Source organism: Alosa pseudoharengus, unplaced genomic scaffold (genome assembly GCF_046254945.1).
Source record: "Alosa pseudoharengus isolate Yale_2024_CS ecotype anadromous, Long Island Sound unplaced genomic scaffold, YU_APseudo_1.1 YU_APseudo_1.1_scf_6, whole genome shotgun sequence".
In the NCBI taxonomy this organism is placed as follows: Eukaryota; Metazoa; Chordata; class Actinopteri; order Clupeiformes; family Clupeidae; genus Alosa; species Alosa pseudoharengus.
Genome location: NW_027468848.1, coordinates 24,755,268 through 24,781,706, shown reverse-complemented (window position 1 = coordinate 24,781,706; position 26,439 = coordinate 24,755,268). Strand labels below are relative to the sequence as shown.

The window sequence follows — 26,439 nt, the reverse complement described above, 5'->3', positions numbered from 1 at the left end:
AGGCATTCTAAATGAGTCTGCACTCTTACTGCCATGCTGTTAACCGCTGTCCATGGTTCTGATTTAAGATGCTACTGATCTTGTCAGTTGTGTGTTTTGTTGCATCCCTGTCCATTGTCAATGTGGTATGTAGCCACATATAAGTAATTAAGTAGAATATATATATATATATATATATATATATATCGTATATATATATATATATATATATATATATATATATATATATATATATACTGTATATACAGCTCTGTGACCAGCACCCCGCAAAGTTCCAAGATTCGGTGACGTGTGCATTCGCTTTTTCAACACTTAACTGTAGCCACGTAAAAACAATTATAGTTGTACTATTTGCCATGTCTTTGGTCACTTGGAGAAGGACTATAGTGATACCCATACAAGCAATTGCTAACACCACGCTACATCCATGTGGACCGATACACAAGAGTCTATTGTTGTAGTGACTCTTTTGTTTGTTCACATGGCCATGGCCTAATTTTGCACTGAACACAAGTTCCAGCTATGGGGCTGCACTGGCACTTTTAAATTCATTGTTCCACAAATGCATCTCTGATACCTACCAGTGCCTGTGTGTTTTCCTTCCTTTGGAAAAACAGCATTAAGGTTATTTAGCTATGCACGATAGTAACATTGTTTATAACATAATCCTGTGTGCAGTGTGCCAAGATATGATGGCATATATCTTGTTTATAACACCACTTAAATTCAGCTGACATTATGCAAATGTAGCAGGGCCTTCTAGACCTGCATGATTCCATCTAACATCTATCCATATGTTTTTTTTTTAAAACAAAAATAGAATATACATGTATGAAATAATAACATGGTCGCTATGATATTTAATACTGATCAATACTCCCAACACTAGGAAAATGAGACAGCCCCAGACATCCAGTCAATACAGTTGCTGAAAGCTTTCCCAAATGCTGTATGTTTTACTCTCGCTGTTGGTTCCTAGAGTTGATGAGATATCATTTATATTAACTGTCAGCGGGGAAATAGAATGATCATCCATGATCTGACATATCCAGGTCCCATACTATGGTCTGTTCCAAGAAGATCCAATGTGTACAATAGAAGCCCTCTACATCATAAGTTAAGATACTTTAAACTACTGGCAAACAGGCTATGGCTGAAGTCAAGTCTATTAAGGACGTCAGCAGCAGCTTCTAAGCATTATGATCTTAAAACATGCTTGCACATCTTATTTTTGCAGCTAACACCCCCTACTGCTTTTCTGATTTCCCCTCATATTCACTTTTCATAGCCATCACTGCTAATGATCACAAGTGTTTTTCACGAGAAGGTGAATCAGCACAAAAAAAAAAAAAAAACAACGTGCCAGCCAGAAACAATCCTCGGAGGAGTTATCAAAGCAGCTTTCTCCCCGGCAGGGTGTTTATTAGCAAGCAACCCTTTAAAAAACACAGCAAGAACTAGGCATTCCTTTCCAACATGGCAAACTGCTCCGCTGGCAACTCCTCTCACTCCCAGGGCCCAAAGTTGGCCTGCTGCGGACTGCTGCAGTATAGACTGCGGAGCGAGGATGCGAGTTGGGTGAGGTCAGAGCCCATGAAGCCCTGTGGTATTGGGCGGGTTTGGGGGGCTGGACTACGTTAATATGCTGCTCTGCTCAGCAGCTGACAGAAACCTCGCTGAGTTTAGTGTGTATGCCTCTGCTCTTCCAGTAATGGATTTTCTTCCCCGTCGTTAAACCAAGCCAAAGTGTCGGGGAGGAGGGAAAAAAGGGTGCTGCAAGAAATGGGAGCAGTGGAGAGAGCGTGTACACACAGCCAAGCCTCACATGGAAGGAAGAGACCATCCTAAATGTTTCAGTGACCGGTGTGTGTGTGTGTTTTTTTTTTTTTTTTTTTTTTTTCCAGATTGCTTTTGTTATGGAAAGTAGATTTAACATTCAGTGTGTCGGTGAGGCTGGCCAGATGCCCTCTGTAATCTCTCATCGAGGGAGCAGGTGACAGTTCACAACCGTGAAGCTTGTGCAACAACCTCCCCCTCCATCCCCAAAAAAGGAAAAAAAGAATAGGCTTAAGATCTGTGGCTTTTCTCTAGCCAGAGCCAGTGTTGATCCTGAGCTCATTGCTTTATGTCAATGTGCGTTGTTTAATTTCGCTCACGGCCCATCTGGATAGGCAACGGAACAGGAGGACAGATGAGGCTTGGCTGCAGATTACTTGTTCCGTGAGATCCCTTCTGTCTGCTTAAAGCATCAAATAACTTAATGCTGCAGATCTGGCATATCGACATTCACACTATAGTTTTGTGGCACGCATTAATTGTATCATTTTTTTATCGGCTTATAAAACTTTGTGAGATTTCAGCTGGGCACCGCACACTGGGCTAGACGGCAGAGTCGGGAGACGTCTGGGTGAGAAGTAGTTCCGTGGTTTAGCTGCCTCAGGCTGGGAGCCATGGAAATGGAGAGGGCCACGCTCTTTCAAGAGTATAAGATGCTCGCTGTCGCTCTGTTTCAGTCCCAAAGACTCAGCAGGGATGCTGTGAAGCTGGCAGCGTGGTGGGAGTGTATCCTGGAAGCGCCAGCAGTCACTCTCTGTTGCAGAGTAGAGGCACACGAGGAGGCAGAGAGCCTTTGTTCTCCACTGTGCTGGAATGAAGTCAGGGAGATGTATGAAAGTTGCCCATTTGAAAGTCTTGTCGAGGTTGCTTTTATACTTTGGTCCCGTGTCAGAATATATCCCATTTCTGTGCAGTAAGCATGTTTGGGCGGGAGAGTTTTTTTTACTCTATCAGCATAAATTGTCCCTGTGGCTGTGGTGGACAGATACCTGAAGCAATCTAACGAGATTCTCAGTAACACTATGAGGACATGTTGGATAAAAAAGAAAATAGAGTGGGAGTGGGTCAATGGAAGAAGTGACAAGGAATTGAAAATAATGTAATATCACTGGTGACAACTGAGGCATGAGAATCCCATTATGAAAAGGCTTTAAAATCAAATTTTTCTGCTACCTCAGCTGCTTCAATAAGGCAATAGGGACGCAAAATCATTACAGTAATTAACTAACTCTTCAGCACAACTACCAAAAAATGTAATACAAGTAGTGTTGGATGAATGTTTGTAATAGATAATCTTGTTGTAAAGTACTTTATCTTGTATTATATTTGCTGTTACTGACATATAGCATATAGCATACATACAGTACACTGGTTATATTTTACAAGGCTTGTTGGCAAGCAGGCTAGCGCTTCCTATAATTTTAGTTTCATTATTGTTCATTCAATACAACGCCAATTAGCACATGAGTGCCAATGTTCTGCTGAAAATAATTGTACTGCTGTTGGTGTATTCATTACTTACAAAGCATTTATTTTCACCCATGCTAAATTGGAAAAACCTTTGCGAGTTCAAGGCTCCAAAAACCCTTTTTATATGTAAACCTGGCTTGGACATCAAAGGAATCGTAATAAATTCAAGATATTCCAGATATCTAACATATATTAAATACACATAATAACCTGCATCGCCCCGACATATATTAAATACCTAACATGACAACAAAAGCACCAGAGCGCCCTCCCCCATCATTTAAGCAGTTTATTAGTTTGAGGCAGTGGTTTAATGCTGATTTTTGTATGCGGGTCTGAGTGACTGCCCAGGCTCTCCTCTGACGTTTCCCTGGTTGTCTGTGTGTCCGCTGCAGGTCTGGCCAAACCCATGGGGCTGGTGGAGGGGCCGGGAGGCCTGGGACAGGGAGGTGCAGCAGCCACGCTGGGGGGGGACAGTCGAGAGATGGAGGGGAAGTACGAGGAGTACGGCTACAACGCCCAGCTCAGCGACCGCATCTCCCTGGACAGATCCATCCCAGACTACAGGCCAAAAAAGTGAGTTTCTAGCGTCTAAAGCACCAACGGTTTACAGAGAACTCGTACAGCAAAAGTGCCCTTTGCATGGAATCATTGTGACAGGAAGGGATTGGATCAAATATAAACAGAAATATAAACTGCTGCTGTCCCACGACTGTTCTGAGAGCAGGCTAGTTAGAGGCTTTAATAATGCAACAAGAGTCCAGTAAAAGAAGTATTTTTTTATGAAAGAAGTTGGCGACTTTGCCAGAATATTAATGTTCCTCTTTAATGGATTTTAAATTTAGACTGGGGACTAAAGCCCAGATACAATGAGTGAGAGGGGATAATGAGGGCTGCCAGTGGCATTTATATCACGCTGCGATGACGAACAAAAAAAACCTCAGTGACAAAGTAGGCACAGAGAGGAGGAAGGGGGTGTTCAGACAGCAAGATTTCCGTCGCTTCTTTTGTGACGGAAACAATTTCTCTGGTCCTGCCTGGCTTTTGTGCAGCTGTTGAGTCTGTGGTGTCTGGTGCCGGGTCGGAGGAGGAAGCCAGACGAGCTTGGACAAAGAGTCCAAGTAATTAATACCAGCAGCACAGAAGGGAAACCACTTGTGGAAATGGGGGGGTATTGTGGTATTGACTGTATGTATGAGGTGGGCTATTGAAACATGCAAACCATTTGCATTTTCTACTCACCAAATGAATTCATGCTGTTAATGATGCAGGCCTCTGCCTCATACGGGACGGATTTGGCCCAAATGAGGCTCTCTGTTTGGTTCATATCAGATCAGAGTGATGAGCTTTTTTAGGTGTAGAGATTTCTTGTGAGCATTGTGTGATTGTGAGCATGTGTATGCTTTGACAGTCATGTTCATCCTCTGAATTCAGATGGATACAATTAGTCATGCTCTCATGAACAAATATGTGCTACTAATTATTTTTCTCTGATGTAAATTTTCACTTTCTCTGATCATGTCACAAACCAAATAACAGTAGTTCAGACGTCTGCAAATTCAATCAGTGGCATTCACAGAATGTTTATGAGTATGCCCAGACATGCAGGCATCATGCTGTAATGGGTTATTGACATTTTGGGGTTATCTACTGAATATCAATAAAGACACAAACATTGCAATTGGAGAATTATGACAATTATATTTAACTCTGGTCTATGCAATATGAACTCGTCGTTGTGTAATTGGCTTTTTGTATGTTGACATGAACACTGCCCAATAATAATCATGTACTTTGGCTTTAGGCTAGAAGTTTGATATGAAAATGCTACACTGTTGCAGTAACTCATTAATTCCATGTCATGAGGGCACCAACATGCTATTTCATGAACTCCAAAGTCACTGTTTTGGATGAGCCTGTTAAAGAGTTGCATTTTCTTTCTTTGAATACTAGAGGGTAAATCAGGCATGAATGCCATAACAGTAACAAAAGCAAAACTAAATGGCTACAGTTACAGTATGTTATGGCTTCGTCCTTTGACCATGCTACTGTACATGCTACACCTTTCTAGCAAGTTTCATGGACATTGGACAGCTAGTTTTTGCATAATCCTGCTGACAGACAGATGGGCAGATGAGTGGACAGACAGACAGACAAACCACACTGAATTTCCAAACAACCAATTACCTATTGGTGGTAACAATATACAACATACTCATTCTTCAGAATTGCCTTCTTTGTCCTAGAATGGACCTCACTGGATACACACCATATGGTCATTAGTTGTTGATAGTGTTCTTGCTGGTCACCTCCTCAGTTGAATGTGGCTGCATGTTGCTCCATTTCAGACTCAAAGAGAGAGACTAATGAGGCTTCATGTAGCAACGGGCCCATGTGTGTTTCCCTTTTGATCTATACACCTGTGACAGTCTCTTAAATGGGCTGGTAGCTACCCTGTCCTTCTGAGAGGTAGGCTAATGCTTTTAAAGAACCAACTGTCACAAAGACCCTCACACTAATTAGTGGCCACCTAATGTTTGTGTATCTTGTGATGGTTGGGAATGTGTGATATCATTTTAAACAGCCACTTTGTAGTGTTATCTATCAGTTAATACCCATTAAACTTAATTAAACATAAATTGCTATATTTGATTTTGATTATGTTGTAGCTGTTTTTGTTATTTATTTTTTCCGGTTTCCAATCGTCATTTGAAGGTGACAAGTAGACTGTATTGTTTAGTATAATGCAGCCATGGACACCATGCTGTTACATGAATTCTCTTAAGTAGCCTACATGTGAGCCAAGCATTAGAGAATGAGTTGTTCGGGACTTCCTGCCTGATTTCTTATTAGACCTACTGAGTGGTCAGAAGAGTAAACAATGGAACACGCATGATCCCTCCACACTGAGGAACAGCGATAGTCACATTTCTGAGGTAAACTCAACATGACGTCTTCTCTGACGTGGCACAGCAAAGCAGTAAACCACAAACGAGTAAACCATACGACAGTAGGCACAGTGGAGAGCTGTGACCTTCGCTAAATGTCCGGAATCTGCAGCAGTCTATTTGTTTCTTGCTACATTGTCTGACTGATCCACTCATTCAATCTACACTTATTTGTTAAAGAATCTGAAAACTGCATGCAAAAATGACTAACCTGCATTACACTCACGTCTGACCTCACCTGGCTCAGATGCTGCATTACAATGAACCACTTTAGGATAGAAACTCAATTTGGAGGGGAGAAATTTACTTTTTACAATATAATGTTGTGATTCTTTAAAGCTTCTCAAATCCGTTGACCATGTCTGTCTATTCTATTATCTCCCCCTACTCCCTCATAATCATTCCCTTCCAGCAGATTTGTACTTGCACACTACTTGTTCATGTTTACTTTATTACAGACAATCTTTTCTCTCACACATTTGTCTCTCAACTCCATCCTACCCGTCGGATTCCACCTGTGTAAGCCCAAAAATTGTCCCTTTGTGAGCTCCCCCGCGTCCCACAGGAACTCGGTCCCAATCCACAGATCTACTTCTCATTCACAGCAAACAAGTATATCTACATCTCTCTCACTGAAGACAGGTGCACATTTCATTGGTGCCTCAAAGCATAGGAGTCATTGACTTAACAAGGTCTCAGATTAATTCAACACAAATGACAAAGGAACCTTCTTAAAAGACTAGTAGCACTGTAGAAGTATTGTGACAGCGAGGACCAGGCATGCTGTTATCTCAATACAAATTGCCACATCATTGTTGATTTAGAGATGATGCCCGTGTCCCCTAACACTGTATGCAATGAAAGATATAGAACACCTGATTTATGCAGTCGTCCTCTGCTCAAGGTATTTATAGATCCCCTTTTGTGTATGAAAATCTAATGAAGCCTGTCAGTTGTTTATCCACGTCAGGAGCTGACTATCCAAGGGCAGTGCAATTCTTTTGATTTAACTTCCCAATGCTGCCATCCAGTCACAAAGTCACAGTACTGCTTGGAAACAGCAGTGTCTTTTTGTTCCTCAGCATGTTTTGTTAACATTTTTGGAGAAAAAGAACTTTGCTGTTGCTCCACCACTGCCCACGAGTGAGACGTATAAATCAGAGGCCTCGGTTTTAACGAATCAATCAAGAGGAATCCTCATCTACGGCTTTGATGCTTCCTGAAGTGTGCAAGGTGACATTTGGAGCTGCAGCACTCTACAAACACTGCTCCATCTTTAATCACACACACACACACACACACACACACACACAAACACACACACACACAAAAGAAAATCTTCAGTGCTTTGAGAATAATGACAAGGCAGTCGCTTGTGTTTGTAGGATAAGGTTCGCTATCAGATAGTTTTGATCCCATTTCCTGCATCGCATGCTTGCAAGGCCAGCGAGGTTAATGGGAAATTTCATGATGAATCATGGAGCCAAGTACGGGAGGAGCCAACATCATACACCACCAGGAGAGCGCAGTGTGATAAGAATAAGTCTTAATCAGGTGGTCTGCTTCTGTCAGCGCTTGTTCCAGGTCAAATTATTATAACTCTGAAGTGAGCTTAGTTCCATTACCAAGAGATGAACCAATCGCTCATTCCCTTACCACCTTACAAGGCTTCCCAGACCAGCAGACAGGTACAAATTTAAGGGTGAGCGATGGACTAAATTGGATTCAGTAACTAGGGCAATGGAGCAGCGATATCACTTTAAAAAATCTAGCGGCTGAGTTTGACCAATGAGACAATTCCACTGAAGTGAGAGGGCACATCCCATTAGCAGTCTGGCTTTGAACAAACAGTTTTCACACACACACAACCCGCCCTCTTGCTTAAACAGAGTCTTGCGTGAAATTGAAGCTGAAATCGCATGATACACACAGTCAAGCATCTCTGTACCTTTAGTGTTTGTGCTCTTTGAAGGTCAACAGCTGAAAGGAATTGGAGAAGCATGTAAATAAATGACCAGATGTAAAATTGAAGTTCAGTATTTGAAGAAAGATTTGTTTCACTTTACTTGAAGTTATCTACATAAGAGTGACATAACACTGTCATGAACGTGTCATAAACATTATAAACAAGTCATAAATATGTATGACATAAAGCTTCTGTCAAAGTGTCATTCTTTGACAGAAGCCAAGATAGGGTTAGGGTTAGTGTTAGGGTTATGACAGTGTCATGTCACTCATATGTATATACCTTCAAGTAAAGTGTTACTGAAAGATTATATTTTTGTTCACTTGTGTCAATACAGTAGATTTGTAGAATATTTTCTCTTTCATGTTTTAAAAAGCTGAAGCAGATCGACTGGCTGTTTAAAAACTTGCTGTTTGATAGTTGCCCTATGCATTTCATTAATATGATATAAATGTATATGCTACTGTACCTCAAGCCCTTTAAAATGAATAGATCTGCCATGCTTGTGGTCACTGTTATTTCTCCACACTTCTTTGAAACAGATAAACAGATACTGTGGTTTCAGCCATATTCTCATAACCTGCTCAGTGAACAATGAAATTGGTCAGTTTTTGATTTCCATATCCTACCCTGCACAACAGCATATTTCTCTCTTGCCTGTCATTGCACTGAAGTGAGCACTGGTTGACACGGGCCAAACTCGCACGCCCCGGGTAGCGGCAACGTCATCAGTCTTAAATGCTGACTGCACAATGTCCACAAGCCTGAGTTGGTTGGTTGTGGGGACGTCTGTCGCAGCCTGCTGGGACCCATCTGGTGCACTTCAGTTTGCCTGGCGAAGCCACAGGGGCCTGGCGATGGTGACTCAGTGAGTCTCGCCTGTTCAGATGTAACACCTGAACTCAGCTGTGTGACTTCACACGGCTCGAAAGCTTGGGCGAGGGCCAGACATGGCTGTCGCACCACCAGATGAGCAAGTCGGGATGGGGGTTCCTTGATGAATGTGTTTTTAGAATTTATGTGTTTGACAAAACACAGTAGTCAGTGCTTCAAAATGTATTAGTCAAAAAGATTCTGTTTTGACCTAAAGTGCAGAAATCTACTAGACAACTTCATTCGTTTAGGTTTCGCGGTTAGCGATATACAAGAAAGATCTATAGGTCTGTAGTCTCTTAATCCATATGTAGATAGGGAATTTACATTACATGGAAATATCCAGGCATGAATCATTTGACATTCAAGTTATTGTAGTCTTTGTGAATGTGCAGACTGATTAATGAGAGTGAAAGGAAAACATTAGGTCAGTAAGTAGGCTAACGTGTCCTGTGCTTGTTAATGCAATGATTTCTGTTACATCTCCTTTTATCTCTATTAATTTAAATGCATGAATCATGTTCTGCACATTCACAAAGACAGTAACCTGAATGTCAAATGTGCTTTGCTTGGGCACAGTGCAGATCATGCAACTGTGGCTCTACTCAGCTGTGACGTGACCCATATATGTCATTCAAAGCTGTTAGGACAACCTTTATGCAACTCATGACATTCCCTATCATGGGGAAATGAGAAAAGTGTCTGTTGTATTTTTATATTTGGTGCTATGAAGACAACCTCTTAAGACTTCAAGTTGTTGTCTGGAGACAGATGAGTAAATTTTTTAATGGCAAGACATTTTTGCAGAATGTTTTTAAACACATACACATAGCTGCATGCTGTGGGAGTACATCATCTCTGACCATATAATTTAATTAAGATTACATTATCATAACCAAAAATGTGGAGTTCTACATGGCTTTTATCTATTCAGATCTGATATTGGGTGAATATTAAGCATGGAATTGGGTAAAATAAAGAAATACATAAAACATATTTTCAAAACAGATATAATGGTCAAAGAGCTCATTTGATAACTTCAAAATAATAAGACTGATTATATGAAACTAAAGTTTCTTGTTTAGCTCGCATGACATTTTCCTCTCAAAGTGGTTTGCAGCATTGCTACAAAATGCTTCCATTTTTAACGCATATGTGTTGGCAAGAACCAATTGGTTGACTGCCCTGCAGGGTTACTACTTGTTAAAAATATTTTTCTCTATTATTTCTGCTCATCCCTCAGCCAGTCCTTCAAATAAAACCAAATCTCTGTCCTTAAAATGTCACTCTTGAATGGTATGATCACAGGATATACCATCGAATGCTGAATCACATAATCCCCAGTGATTTCAGAATGAATGCACAGAAAGCCAAAGGGGATCACTGCTGGACCACTCTCTGAGTAACAGGGAGGGGGACTTTAAAAAGAGATGCTGATCAAGTGCTCACAGTTACCATAAGAATCAGGCGAATGTGACAGGAGCTCAATATTTTCCGGGCAGGATGGGAGCTATGGAGGCGCATGATTCACCTGGCCAATGGAGACCTAGCTCAACGGAGAGCTATATCATTCTTTAAAAATACAATAGAAGAATAGAAGTGCTTTGTTATTCACTGTGCTGTATCTGGGTTGGCTTTCATGCCGTACAACGGGGCCTTTCAATAATCACTGGCTGATACTTTGGTTTGGTTACCATGGCACTGTATTGAGGGACCTACAGTTAAGAGTGCTAACAGAGTGTTTCCATTTTTGAGCAGATGCTGTGCTACAGGGATGTGCTTAATGTCCTTTGATCCCTGTACATTGTCCTTCCTCTGTAACTCACCGCATTCACTGTAATTAGAGTATCAGAGTGACCCTTTATGCTAGCAGTACCTGGAGAACCTATGCCAGAGTCTAGTCTAGGATGCATTATTGTCTGACTTGAGTCTGAAAAGTGTGTATGGTGTTTGGATCAATTCTGAATGGCAGAAACCTCAAACTGATTTGAATCAGACAGATCCTTCTGTGTGCCTGCATCTTTTATTGTGAATGTTTCATCTGATGAGTAAACTAGAGATATGTATTGATTTTTGTACTTCTGTTCCTTTTTTGTAGATGCAAGCCCCTGAGCTACCCAGATGATCTTCCTCAGATTTCTGTGGTGTTCATTTTTGTGAACGAGGCGTTGTCAGTCATCCTACGGTCTGTCCACAGCGTAGTTAACCATACACCAGCTCATCTCCTCAAAGAAATAATTTTGGTGGATGACAACAGCGACAGCGGTAAGGATGATGAATATACATTTCATTTAATTTAAGTCCAGTCTACATTTTTTTGAAATTATTCTTCCTCTAAATTACAGTAAACGTTTCTGACTTGTAAAATAAGAGGGCCCTAGAATTCTGGGAGTGACTTCCATTGACATTTGCAACATGTCTATTAAACATAAACGAATTCAAACATTATGTTACGTAGCCAATGTTAGCCAATTAGGGTTAGGGTCTGGGAACATAGGGCTTTGGGAACATGCTCCCGCCATGGTAAGGTATAATGATGATTGTTTTTTTTTTTCCTGTATTCATTTAAGCTAGTTACATTCAATTTACAATTAATAGTTTTTCTTAAGTAGGCCGACAATGTCATTTCAGTTTCAAAATAGCCTACTGCATACACTGCAAAGAATTCCTTAAAAACTGCAGTTTTGACACTTCCAGTAAGGGCAAGGGCTAAATGGGAATTTGTCTCTGCAGCTGAACAGTAGGCTACGCTAAAGGTACAGTAGCTTACTGATTTAGCATCCAAATAAAGATGTTTGTTTCTGTGAGGCAACATAACGCTAATGTTAAGGCAATGAACCTAGGCCTACCTGTAGGTAAACTGATGTTTAGGCTAAACTCAAAAGCACATTGTGTTCGCTCTTACCGCTTTTTGGAGAACGCCTGTCCATATCCTTAAATTCATTTCCATGGGAGGCTATGATGGTCAAACCATAGGCTAACTTACTCCTTTGCTAGCTGTTACTGCCAGCAAGCATTTGCCAACTGTGGTAACCTACTTCAACAGGTGGTGTTTACAACACAGCGATTGTGTTCTGTCCACCACCACTGCAGTAGGCCTACATTTACTAACTGAAACATTGGTGCTGAGAACAATTTCATAATTTAGCTTAGTGAGATGATCAATCAGCTTTAATTTATGCCAAAAGTTTTCACATATGCTAGCAGTTATGCTGATTTTGGAATTTTGGAGCAGGGTTGTAATTTATGCTATGCTTTGAGATGACCCATGCTTTTGTTCCCATCATGAGTGTGTTTCTGAGCATGCACAATACAGTATATCAGTCTCTTATAATTCATTGTTGATTGTCTGCAAGGAATGCTTTTGAATAAATGGCCACAGCAACAAAGAAGTATGACTGAAAAATGTGTCAGTAGTTGTGGGTAGAGAACCCATCGTTGGAGGGGGGTGGATCTGGGATGCCAGACACCCCTGTAGAGCCTTCTGAATGTGGGCTTAATTCATCAAAACTACGATAATTGGGGCAGCCGTGGCCTACTGGTAAGCGCTTCGGACTTGTAACTGGAGAGTTGCCGGTTCAAACCCTGACCAGTAGGCACGGCTGAAGTGCCCTTGGGCAAGGCACCTAACCCCTCACTGCTCCCCGAGCGCCGCTGTTGTTGCAGGCAGCTCACTGCGCTGGGATTAGTGTGTGCTTCACTTCACTGTGTGTTCACTGTCTGCTGAGTGTGTCACGGATTGGGATACATGCAGAGACCAAATTTCCCTCACGGGATCAAAAGAGTATATACTTAATATATATATATACTGTATGAAGGAAGGTACCTGCTTATTAACTCCAGTGAAATGTTCTCGAAGGCTGCTTTGTTGGTGATTTTGTTTTTGATGGCAAATTGGATCGATTGTTAATTGGCCGCTGTGGGAAATCCCCTACCTGTAGCACTATGAATTTAACACCTCTCCTGTGTATATCTGAAAAATATTAGCATTGATGCAACGTATTCTGCCTACTCTCAGTACATGCCTCAACCTGTATAACATAATGACGTTGAAGTGACATGTATATTTAATGTAAACTTGATTTTATTGGAATTAGTTGCTCAAATTGGTTCATCGCATGAATACATTTTGTAAACTGAAAGAGAAATGCTGCATTCATTTCAGACATTTAAATTATGTGCAACCGATGTTCACATTACAATTAAGTAGATTATTTTTTTCATTATTTCAAGGCATGATTTAAATAACACGCTATTGGCAACAGCACAATATGGAAAACACCAGACGGACAGTGGTTTTCTTGTCCCTGCTCTGCCCAACTTCCTAGCTCTGTTTTGCTCTCTTCATAGTCTAATGTTACCAATGCAAAGTCCATATGTGGAGGCAAAGGCATTGGAAGGACACTACCATCTATAATCTTATCTACCATATTTCTTTACTTTGCATCCAAGCAATGCCTTTTTATAAAGGCGGAGACTGCTACTAATCCTTATCCTAATTTCTCCTAATCCTAATTACCCTATGATGAAAGCAGTTAGAACTCCATTTCTGCATTCAAAGAACCATAAAACAAGTCAGATATTGTTGTATGCAACATTGTAAGTTCTTTACAGCAGCATGTTATCCAAAAATGATATCTTACAGACAAGGTTTGATATAATTTATGAAAGTAAAAAGTTCAAATAACATTCTAGTTATTGAAACCAATCAAATTGCAATCTTCACCCATTGACTGCTTTTTCAAAACAACCCAAAATGCATGGATGCCTGCCAGGCATACTGAGATTCTTTAGTCCCAGAAAATCATTGTGGCTTTTGTCCGCCATGGTTGTCAGCCTCCCTCATCCCTTACCACCTCTCCAAGTATGGACTACAATGGAATGCTTGCACTGAATCTGAGCTCAATCCATATATTTGCAGGGAATTTACACACAATCACTGCAAGGCATTTTAGGAGCCTGGCCAGGGATCTGTTCTCAAATATGCTTCTTCTGCTACCTCCTGTTTACTGGAACCTCCCTTTGTGAAGCTTTTCATTGCTACTAGGCCAATGTTTTGTAGCTAATTAAAAAACACACATTTGTAATGGCAGGTTTTACTTTCTTTTTTTTTTTTTAAACACAGGTGAAAACATTCAAGTAATGTAATATTTGTGTTTTTGCCTGAGCTATTTTTGGCCAAAAAACTAATGCTACTTTTTTGAACATATGTCTCAGTAATTTTGTCTAAACACTAATTTGCTAAGAACAAATGTTTAGCGAGCCACATTTTCCATTGTTTGTTAAGAAAGCCAAGGATGCCCAGATTTATGATACACCACAAAACTTGGCACCTTGCAGCAGATTGTGCTCCTGTGCAAACCAAGGCTAAACCAGGCAAGTCCATGGATGATTCATAGGCAACCTTAATTTAATGAGTAGAATGCCTCAGCATCAACATTAATTAAAATACACAAGAGTCCCTTGATTCAATTTCTGTGTGTGTGTGTGTGTCTCTGTGTACACGTGAACCAGTGTGTGTTTGAGAGCGTAGAGAATATGGAACACCAGAGAAGGGATGGAGGAAGCGATGGCAAACCAAAATGAGCCCCCTTGGGGGTGTACTCTTGAACACAGTTAGGGGTTCAGAAATAGCAACAACACCAGAGAACCTCATGGTTCCCGTGTCCTCTGGTGAACCATTGTGTATATTGTGTTCGGGCTCCACTCCGATCAGGCCGGGGTCTGTTCCTTTTGTGTTTCACTGTGTTTGGTTTGCCTCCTGCAACACCTGCTTTTCGCACGGCAGCCAGTTTTGCATCCAAAAGGCCTGTCTTTTTCACAGGCTCCACACTGTACTAGATTCCAACCGACATTTGGCCCCGCATCCCCTTGGCAGGGACTGAGGTCCCATCTTCCCCCAGGCTGGCCTGCACAGGAGCTGCATAAATGGCATCCTGAAAAGGGACCAAGCCAAAGTCAACAGTGGCATTCGCCTCATCCCAGCTCCATCTCAGCGGAAGCCTCGCAGTGGGAAGCATATTTAACACCAAACGGAGAGGCAAAATTGTAACGCTGGTGATAGTGTCGCCAGCATGCTCTCTGACCAGTTTTGTTTTGTTTGCTGTAACAATGATTCCAGTGTTAATGTTTTGCTGACGCGGTTGCTGTGCTCCGGCGACATTAAACCATTAACATGCAAGGCTGGCTACTTGACCTTTCCTCGGTGGTTCTGCTTGTCCTTTCTCATTTAACATGTGGTGTGTGAAGTGCCTTGAGGTACACTGAGGATTACTTGTGAATAATGAATCATACTTAGCAACCACACTCCCTCCGTCATGTCTCTTGTCACCTAAGACTGAGACCACTGCACACAACAGTTCTGTGTGAGCCTTGAGCCTTATTTTTAATTTTTCAGGGTTTTTTCTCCAGTTTCATTTGATGCCGAATTATGTAGACAGCCACTCAATTTTCATTACCCTTTTCTCAAATGAGGCCCCGAACACAGCCTTCTGAAATTAAATTTTTTAGTGTAGAGAACATAAATAAACAGACATTGTTTGATTTTCACTGAGAGAAAAGATGAGTACCATTATCCAATCTTTCTTACATGAGGAGAGCATTGGGCCTCGACAGATCCTTCATTCCTTGGACATTCATATTAATCTAAGCATGAACAGCTATTGTCTTGGCTTGCATTATTTTCCATCTATTATCATACCCTTGGGGGCTGCACAGCGTCATCCATCCACAAGCATTGCCTTGTGAGCCACACATCAAGCTGTGGCACCAGATCTACACATTTGTGCATTAAGCTGAAAGCGTCCATTTTGATGAAATAAGAAGACTCATACGCTTTACTTCCGACTTAGCTTCTCTATCTGAAACCACGTGCATGTGAAATATCTCCATAATCCACAATGTAATGTGCACAGATGTTAGGAGTCATAAATTGCCACAATTATGTCTGAAAGACGGTAGTTTTTCTTAGTTCAGATTCATTGTTCGGTACAGCTTCCTTCGGTATGCGGTCATTAAAAAAGTGTTTACAGGGACAGATGGTGTTCAATAACGTTTGATTTCAGCACATTTATTGCAGGCAGCAGGTCTCATTTTTATCCTGATAGATAAATGTAGCTTCAATTTGTGAACTGTAAGGGTGTTTATTTGTTGAAAACACACAGACATGAACAGAAACACATTCCCACACACACACACACACTCCCTCTCACAGTCCAAATTCCCTCTACTGTGACATCTTCATCAAAGTTATAAATTATGTTGTGTATTTCTCCCGAGCTGATTTATGTGAGGAGTGAGAGTGGGATTCGCGCATCGGAGCGTTTAGGAAGCTGTGCACGGCAAGTGTCCTTATTACTCTCCTCTGCCCGAAACTAGAGCACTCAGCAACCTGCAGCGAGAAGCTCAAACACTCATCAATCTCCCCCAAGCATGTCCTTGCCTGCCATTTGTTTACCTCCCCCCAGCTCATCCTGCACCGGGCGCAGGAGGCTTCACCTGACTGCTGAGAGAGGGGATAGTGCTCGGAGGGCCAGAGCCCATAACTGCTCACGGCCAGTCAGCTGATGGTGACCACAGTCTGTGTGGATGGATGAAATTTGGAAATTCACCATGAAGCCAATATAGTGACCATTTGGAGGTCACATCACACTAATGACTTCACTTTTTATGACAAGTCCCCAAAAAAGGAATTACATTGCTGGGGAGACTTAAATAGCCTACTTTGTTTTCTTGGGGGAGGAGGGAGGGGGGTTTAACATAATATAACATGGAAAATGCCACTTATTCACAACTGCCATTCATTCATATGTTTCTACATATCTGTTCTTCCTTCAGTGGAGTTGAAGTTCAATCTGGACCAGTACGTTAACAAGCGTTACCCAGGCCTAGTGAAGATTGTGAGAAACACGAAGCGTGAGGGCCTGATTCGCGCCAGGATCCAGGGATGGAACGCTGCCACCGCACCCGTCGTGGGCTTCTTCGACGCGCACGTGGAATTCAACACTGTTTGGTGAGTCGAGGGTCATACTCATTTAACCTGGTATTGACTGTGATTGCAGAGAGCGGCGTGGTAGGGTGACCTTGTTCTGACTGTATTAAACAAAAATGAAGCTACTCCCCTGACAGAGAGAGCTGCAGCCGTTTCAGTGCCTGCCAACTGTAAATATATATAGATTGAGCGGAAGGGTTGAACGCATACATCGCATGTGAGAATCAGAGCATGCTGTAGCAGGCTGTGTGTACTTATTCGTTCTGTCCTGTACGATTTGGGTTAACAGCTTTCTTTCTTTGTTTTTTTTTTCTTAAGATAAGGGTAGCATGACTTATTAAACTGAATGTCATGTTACATTCTCAATTAAATCATTTGCCGTTTTAACACACTTGGTACTCTGGGGTGCAACCAAGATACAGATGGTTTGGATTTACATCTGAAAGCGGGGAAGTGCATATGGAAACTATGAATTTGAGATGTTGATTGACCTAACTTTTTCCAAATTTGTGTATTTCAGTTTGCAGAAATTAACAAATCAGGAATATTCGTGGAAAGTTATTTAGAGCATGTAGAGCACATGTGGAAATATTTTCCATTTTTAATACTACACCAAATTCTTTAACTACATTTAACGACCAACTATTAGCAGCTGAATTTCTTTTCTGAACTCCAATGGTCGGAATAAAACATTGCAAATTCAATCACAAACTGGAGGGGCAATCTGACAGTCTGAGAGTTTTGTGAGAATGTTAATTAAATAGCTGTGGGATATGTAGCGGTGATGGAATTCTAATGTGCTGATAAGCTAATTGAATACTCGGCTAAGAGTTTAGTGGAGTGTCAGGAAACTCAATAAAAGAAATTCCCTATGTTCTCAACCTCACTCTGACTTTAAATACAAGTCACTTTTTCACTTTAGCCTACTTGTTTGTTTACCAGCTGTTGATCAATGTCAGTGCCAATTTCATATGAGTACTGTACGTCCCACATAGAAAAAAGCTACAGAAGTTACTGAACTTTGCATTGGTGCTGTGGCCGGGGGAGGGTGGCCTAGTTTGTAAAAAAAGGTCTGATGTAATTAATAATACATGAATTGGATCTATCTTCGTTTGCTGGTGGGAATTCAGTCGGCCCTGATTCCCCACTTCGCTCTCTGTCTCTCTCTCTGTGTGCCACCCTTTGGACTTACAATGAGACTAAATCAGCCAAGCCCACCTGTTTATGCGCGGCAATGGAGAGGGTTTGCCATCACCTGTAGTGTCTCGTCTCCGTGACGATGACTGATGTCCTGGAGTCTTCCTCATCTGTTTCGCAATCTGCTTGTCTTCAAATATGGATGTCCTCTCCTCCCACTTGCGACCCTTTGAAATTCCATTTCAGACGTTCCCCTCGCTACGTCATGTGGTTTCTTTTGCGCTCGCGCGTGTGTGTGTGTGTATGTGTGTGTGTGTATGTGTGTGTGTGTGTGTGTGTGTGTGTATGTGTGTGTGTGTGTGTGTGTATGTGTGTGTGAGGCTTTCCTCCTGCCTCTGGATGATACATTTTACATAAGTAAGCTTTTGTGTGCCTGCAGAAGAACAGATGTGTTCTCTGATTGCATCAACCACATGTACACACCAGCAGGGTGCCTTGCTCAAGAGCTCCTTGGATTACATAATATTCATACTTTGCATGTACTGTATGTGTGTGTATTTTGTGTGTGTGTGTGCATGTGTGTGTGTGTGTGTGTGTGTGTGTGTGTGTGTGTGCGCGTGTGTGTGTGTTTGCACTGTATACATGCATATTCCTCTGCAACCATGCTCCTTTACAGACAAACGCAGTGCATGTTTAATTTACCCTTTGCTGTGAATATCATAATCGGAAACCATTTGTCTCATGAATACATCCAGGTAAATTTCCGACTCTCACTCTCTCACCAGTATAGTTGTGGTCAAAATGAATCCAAGACAACTGGTGTGAGACAGCTTTATTCACAACGCCGGGAGCATGTTACCCACATGAAATGTCAAAATAACAAGCCCATTGAAAAGGCAGGTGCTGGACAAAAAGTGCTAGGCTATAAAATGAAAAGAGGGTGGAATGTTTGCACACTTGCTCCCATCAGCCTCCTAATTTATTATTTAATTCTACTTTCTTTTTATTTTTAATCCTGCCTGCCTCCCTTTTTTACCCTACAATGTTCAGTGTTTGAGTACATGATAAAGCGCTCTACAAATAAAAAAGCAATCAGAGTGCAGGTTTTGTGCTGTTTGAGGGACCCTTAGGTCAGGTTGATCCCTGTATGAGGGCCCCCATGAAAAAAGGCGATGCATTAGTGAGGCACCCTGTGTCTGTGATGAACAGTGGATGGAAGGATGTACGAGGGGCACCTGTATGTGTGAAGTGCATGAAAAGTTTTACAGAATGCCAGCACTATGGTTGAGTAGGTGCCCTGACTACCATACCAACATCCATTGAGGCAAATCTTAAAAATATATAAAAAGAAATTAAAAAATATAAAAAATATTATTATTACCGGTACTATTGCTAAAGTGTACATTTTTAATTTATGTTAAAATAAGAGCAGTTAAAACTGTCCGGTCAAATTTGACCCGCGAACAGTACATTAAGGGGGGTAGCAACGAACAGTGTTTAAAGGTCAATGACTATTCACCAGTGTTACGTTTCGAGCTTACGCTCTTTATCAGACTTGAATATCAGACAGACTGTCGCCATATTTAAACAAGTACAAAAGGTCACATGACCAATCCCACCAATAGGCTTGAGCCATAAATATATAGATTTACAAAAACATATACATATATATACACATAATATCTACAAAATGCATGTACTTATAGAAAAACATTAATATAGTATACATACACGTATACACAATGTCACCTAAAGGGTTAAATGAAGACTTCAGTATTAGGCCCTTTCTGTAACTGACCTGACTGTGTGATGGTGTGTCATGACTCGACTGTGTGAACTGCTATCTGGATATGGTTGTATACTTGTATTTTACAAATGTGAATGTAGTCTCCTTCATAAAATTTGTATGATGAGTAACCTGTAGACTGAATAGACGCCAATATAATGTTTACTTATAATTATGATGGCCTAATGCGGCCTGATACACAGCCAAGTATTCTGATAGGGTCATGGAAGCTTGTACTTATTTATACATTTTACAATGTATACAATATAAATGTTTTTCTATAAGTACACATTTTGTAGATATTATCTGTATATATATGTATATATATTTTTGTAAATCTATGTGTTTATGGCTCAAGCTGGTGGGATTGGTCATGTGACCTTTTGTACTTGTTTAAATATGGCGACAGTTTGTCTGATATTCAAGTCTGATGAAGAGCGTAAGCTCGAAACGTAACACTGGTCATTAAAAAATCCTAATGGAGCAAGTATGCGGACATTCCATCCTCAAAGTAACAAGCCCACCCATCTGTGGGTGAAGCCAACTCTTATACCCTTAACACACACCCACGGAAAATCACAAGTTGTCACCCACCAGTGATCATTTAACCATCTGTTTTTTTAACAGAGATAAGAAATGTTTACAACCCCTCATCCTGAGGGTCACCATCAGTTTGATGACACAGGGGTTATCTTAGCACTCCTAAGTCAAAACATTCTTACAGAGGGGTTTCAGATGACACAGGGGTCAGAGTCAGAGGATGGTAACCAGATTTCACTATATATGTAAGGTATACTAAACATTCAATGAGAGACATATAAAAATTATCCCACATAGTCAATATGTAATTAATACACAGCGAAGAAAAACGGAACCAAACCTTAACAGTTATAGATTCAACCCCTACTACAGATATATGTGCATGCCTTAAGAAATACATCCCATTTATCATATAACGGTAATACAGCCAGCACTTCCGGTGATAAGTGAGATGGATAGAGCCTCATATGGAGTGACCTTGTTACAGCTACTGGAGCAGAGAAGCCTTACCTGTTTTACAGCACAATAGTTGCACTCCCAGAGTTCGCACACAAGAGCAGAATGTTCTTTCACTGTCGCAGTTGAGTGCAGTTGCAAATAAACATTCGATTCAAGCACATGATGTAGCAGCGCTTTTACAAGTTTGGCCACCCATTCCACTTTAATGCAGCTGCTTCACTCTGTGTGTTACGAGTGGTGTACTATTGATCATGAAGCCTCCACCATCTATAAGCAGGTAATCTATTCACTAACAACGTCTGCATTGAAACACCTGAGGATTTTTTTTCTTTCGCTTAATCCTTGTTTAATCTTTTCTTTATTGACTTGATTGACCAGGAGCTGAAGAGCTCGAGTTAATACTTCTATTACCTTCTATATCAGTTAAGGCGTGCTTATTTTTCCCTCTGACAGTCCCATTACAAGCCAGGAAACAAAATAATCCATCCTATAGCAAACTATTCCCCAGGCTAATTTATCAGTCACAGCCATGGCCTATTCTCAACCAAACACATACAGTTAATGAACAAACATATAATGAGGTTCTAATGAGCCATCCGTACATCTCGAATTGAAGCTTCACAGGGGCGCTCCAGAGGAAATGATATTATTTATTTATTTATTTTTTCTTTTTTTGTGAATGATACACTGTTGCAAACTCAGGTTAGTCGTGATTAATGGATCCTCGGTGCTCGGAGAGGCACACAGGAGAGATAAGGCAGCAGAGTGTGGAGTGTAATGAAATGCACATTTCCAGATAGAGAGAGGGTTGCCTTTCTACCTTATATTAACCTCCCAACCCTATATCATCAGTGTGCAGGGTAAGAACCAGAGGGCCAACAACTTTTGCAACAAATCCAGGTACTGTATATATACATTATAGGCATATAGACTACAGTATATATACCGTATACAGTATATGTTTAAACACGTTTTTTCATTTATTATTATCATTAGCAGTAGTAGTTACTATTGGTAGTAGTAGTAGTAGTATTTTTTTGTTTGTTTTTTAGATAGACCCCTGTAGATACAAAAGTGTACACACAGTGCTCAAAGCTAATATCTGAATGATATGGTGGCCTTTACCAGATCAGAAAGTTCTTTTAGATCTTTACCAGATCAGGATGTGGTTTCCTGACTCCTGTGGTCATATGCATCTATTATTCCTTTTTAATATGTTTTATATATGCAGTAACTAGTCCATATGGACTGTATGCACTGATACACATGTCCCTTTGCTGATTGTTTTTGCCGCTGTCAGCAATTCCTTAGTAAACAGCATACTAATGAAGAATCAGATGATTTTGCTGTATAAAAGCACCCAACCATGTAAAGATTGGATATGCAATACAGAGTACAAAAAAAAACTCTATGCTGAAATAGAGGCACGGTAAAGGTCTGTGCCTAGAGAAATAATGTTCCTTCAGGAGAGCCCTAAGCCTTCAATTTAAAGTATTAGACAGATGTTGAAACATTACAGTGCTAGGATAACAGGAAATGGCTTCAGGAGGAGAGTACTCTCAGGTTTGAGAGAACTGCATACACAGGTAATATACCAGTTAGGAGCCACCAAAGCTCAAATGATGGCACTTTTGAAACCCATCTAATTGTAAAACCGTTACCAGTTGTGTTCCTAATTCTTGTTTGATTTCCTTCATAATCACGTCAGCTTTATTTCAGATGTTATTCTTTTCTTTAATTTGTGGAGTTCCCAAGGGAAATAAATGAAAGTGAGCCATAATTGTCTGATAAACTCATGTATGGGATGAACTTTGTGGAATTTCACTGGCCTTTTAGATATCTAATCTTACAGAGCACTTTTTCAGTCACAGAGACAATTCAAAAAGGACATGTAAAGTCAAGCATATGAAGCTGAAGATCACAGTTTATTAATTCTGCTGTATAAAATGGTGCTTTTATGGTAGTCCTTTGCTTTTACAGTTCCATATGGGCATAGAGATGCCTTCATGATTTAAGTTTTAGCCTAGCTTTCAGCTGAATCTGAACATTTTGACCCACTTACATTAGGCAAGTCCTCATAAAAATATATCACTATTAAGGATGTGGGGTGTTTGTTTCAAGGGTCTTAGGTAGGAACACTTTGAGTGGTGTAGTTGTATTTCACTTACAACTACACCACTCAACTACACCACCCAGAGCTCTTTGTGTCAAATGCTTGGGCAGAATCCAATGAGTGATTTTCAACTCAATTGGAATACACATTTATTTTCGGTCCCTTTTGTATATGATGATGGCGGTTAGTTCTTTGTATAACTACTTTCTATGGCTACCATATTCAGACTAGCCTGGTGAAATTCAGACTTATTTACTTCATGAAAAGAGTCTGGTGACTCACAATTGGGATATGTTTCCAAGTCTAGCATGGTGACGGGTGTATACTTTGCGTTAGCTTTGAAATCATTGTTCCAGCCTAACCAATCACGTTGATCAGGGGTTCCTAACATGGCCAGGGTATATCCAGACACCAATATTAGCTGGCATCAATGCATACTCTACTCTGTCCAGATAATGTTGAAATGTAAAAAGCTTGACAACTGTGAGGGCTGCAGATGGGTGGGAAAAGCAGTGACTAGCCACACCAGTAGTGTTTGTATGGTTCTCATCTTCTCTGTTTGATGTCCTTATGTGTTGTGAGCTTCAAAAAGCACAGGTCAAATATGAATTCATTCAGAACAACAAAACATTACATCATAGCTATCTGGAACTATCCAGAAGATAGAATCCAGGATCTACCCTTTGATCTGTATCTGCTCCAGAATTAAATTGTTTCTCTCTTGACTCATGCCACAACCCTCCACCAAGTTTCATGAATATCGGTATATTTTGTGTACGGTAATCCTGCTGACAAACAGTAAAACAAAACATAAACCTCACTGGCAGAAGTGGCAGTTCAGCAGCAACACCGGTTCAAATCCGGGTCACAGCACAAATTGTTGGATTGAAATTGCATACAAATAAGACTTGACGGATGAATCAGGATCACCAATAAACTGATTTATTGTAGATGGTAAAGGAGCAGATACAAAGAAAAAAGTCTCAAACAGGCAATCTGCAGAATCTAACAGGCTATTTCTTACTGTAGCTACTGAATGAAGCAGGCTGACCAGGGCAGCAGAGTTGCGAGTCCAGTCGCTCCTTGGATGCTTCTCAAAGGAGCGCTCATACAGAATCAAGTAATTCTGTCATGGGACAAATGGTCCTAATTGCATCAAAATGGACACAGCCATATTTGGGGGTGGTCAACATAATGAATAGATAGGGCATCTTAAGAGACAGAATACTGGAACATAATGATATGGTGATACAGTACATGGTGTATAAGTATAAGTAAGTATACTCTTTTGATCCAGTGAGGGAAATTTGGTCTCTGCATTTATCCCAATCCGTGAATTAGTGAAACACACTCAGCACACAGTGAACACACAGTGAGGTGAAGCACACACTAATCCCGGCGCAGTGAGCTGCCTGCAACAACAGCGGCGCTCGGGGAGCAGTGAGGGGTTAGGTGCCTTGCTCAAGGGCTCTTCAGCCGTGCCTACTGGTCGGGGTTTCGAACCGGCAACCCTCCGGTTACAAGTCCTAAGCGCTAACCAGTAGGCCACGACTGCCCCTAGTGTACCTCTGCTTGCACATATAGTAACATAAGGAGAGAGAGGCATGTTTTCTTTGTGTCTGGGGCACCTTAATCCATAAATATACACATTATTTGGTGTCTATCAGGCTGGGGCTGCATGTATGATCTGAATTAGTGAGACTAACCCCCTTGTATATGGTTCCACATATTTTAGCTGCAAGTGAGATACATCTGAATTGTACTATACATAAACCTCCAATCAATGTTTTGTACTGTAGATGCTGTTTTTACTGTCTTGTAAATTATTTGTTTGCATTAAGAGACTGAGCTCTTGTTGTGACACTGAGTTTGATCGTAAAGTGCTTCATTTGTTTTTTCATACTCTCTGCCCATTTGATCACTTGATTCTCAGAGGAGCCAAGTGTTTCTCTCGCAAGGACAGAACGAGACAGTAGAGTCTTTTGAAGGTTAGAAACTAGAGAAAACATCTCTTTGCTTGCTTTGAATCACAGTTTCATTATTAAAGCGAAAAAACAAATATGAAGCATATGAATATCATGTCTATGTTGTCTAATTATCTAGTGGTTAATTTGTAAAAGTTGTTCTCTTAGCCAAATTAATCACAGATCATCAGACATTTTTGGCAGAGATTCAAACTTGGTCTCCTGTTGGACTCATTAAAAAATAAAAGGAGGCAAAGGCTTTTGAGGGGAAATACCACCGCGTCACTCCAAAAGACTAAACAGACAAGTTCAAACGACCCAACAAGCACATGGGTATTCTGCCTTGGGAGGGTTCTAGTTTTTATTCCCATGTCTGGACCGAGGGTTACAGCCGAGTTTCACTGGAATCCATTCGTAGAGTGAAAGTGTTTCATTCACAGAGCATAAAAATTGTTTTAGAACACTGGTCTATTTTTTTTGAATGTGCACTCAAGTCTGGTGTAGCTAGTTCCATTGATTATAGTGGGAGCTAACCGTTGCAGCATACGCTCCATGAACAGAACTCTTGTGTTGAGCGCCCGCTGTAGTCGCCTGTTTGGACGAGTGGCTTCTGTTTCTTTACTACCTTTTTTTTTAGTAAATATGCCTTTATCTGCGGTGTACTGTCTAAGTATACCTATCGTGGGAGTGTTACTGAATGGTTTGAGAGCATACACGCTACTTGTGAAGGCAAAGTGCTCTTAAGGAGCTTATGTACTCACCACTGTAGCGCCTTCACTGTATATTGAGTGGGTGGGCTTTCAATGCACTGCCCTATGAATCGTCAGGTTTAAACCAGATATAGAGCAGCAGCCTGGAATAGTCATATGCAATGGTGAATGATGATAAATATCGAAAAAGGAGCAGAGAAATAAGTATACCGTGGTGGTTGTGACAGGCATGATCTTGGATCAAAAACATTTGATTGAAGGCAATTCTGAAAAGATTCTTGAAATGTAGTAATATAAAATGGCTTAGGCATGTCAAATACACTGGGCTGAGTGAAGCAGAGCTCACCCTAGATCCAGGTTAGCGCTATTTTCATAACTTGGCATTACACCGGTCTTACGGAATTAACTTGATGAATATTTTTGATCATTTGGCATCCGCAGTTGTGGGTCTATAAATTGGACTTAAATGAAATACTGATGGGCTAAAAATGCCTTTGGCTGGCTTTGGCTGGCTTTGGCAGCAGTCACTGAATTTGTATGTCTTTCCAAATGACCTTCACAATCAGAGAGAAATATGGGGCCAAAGCCGTATTGATTGAATCCCGCTGTTAGTGCTGAGAGTTGGCCTGTGTTAATCATTATGACCT

At 40.9% G+C, this 26,439-nt stretch overlaps 1 protein-coding gene across 1 annotated transcript in view; it reads left to right on the top strand.

Annotated features, from left to right (window-relative positions):
* Window positions 1-26,439, top strand: part of galnt9 (polypeptide N-acetylgalactosaminyltransferase 9) — a 60,677-nt gene that overhangs the window by 9,122 nt on the left and 25,116 nt on the right. Inside the window, exons 2-4 of the mRNA XM_076269987.1 lie at window positions 3,702-3,882; window positions 11,192-11,358; window positions 16,930-17,104. Of these exons, the coding sequence (XP_076126102.1) occupies window positions 3,702-3,882; window positions 11,192-11,358; window positions 16,930-17,104 (523 nt within the window). The remainder of the gene's footprint in view (window positions 1-3,701; window positions 3,883-11,191; window positions 11,359-16,929; window positions 17,105-26,439) is intronic.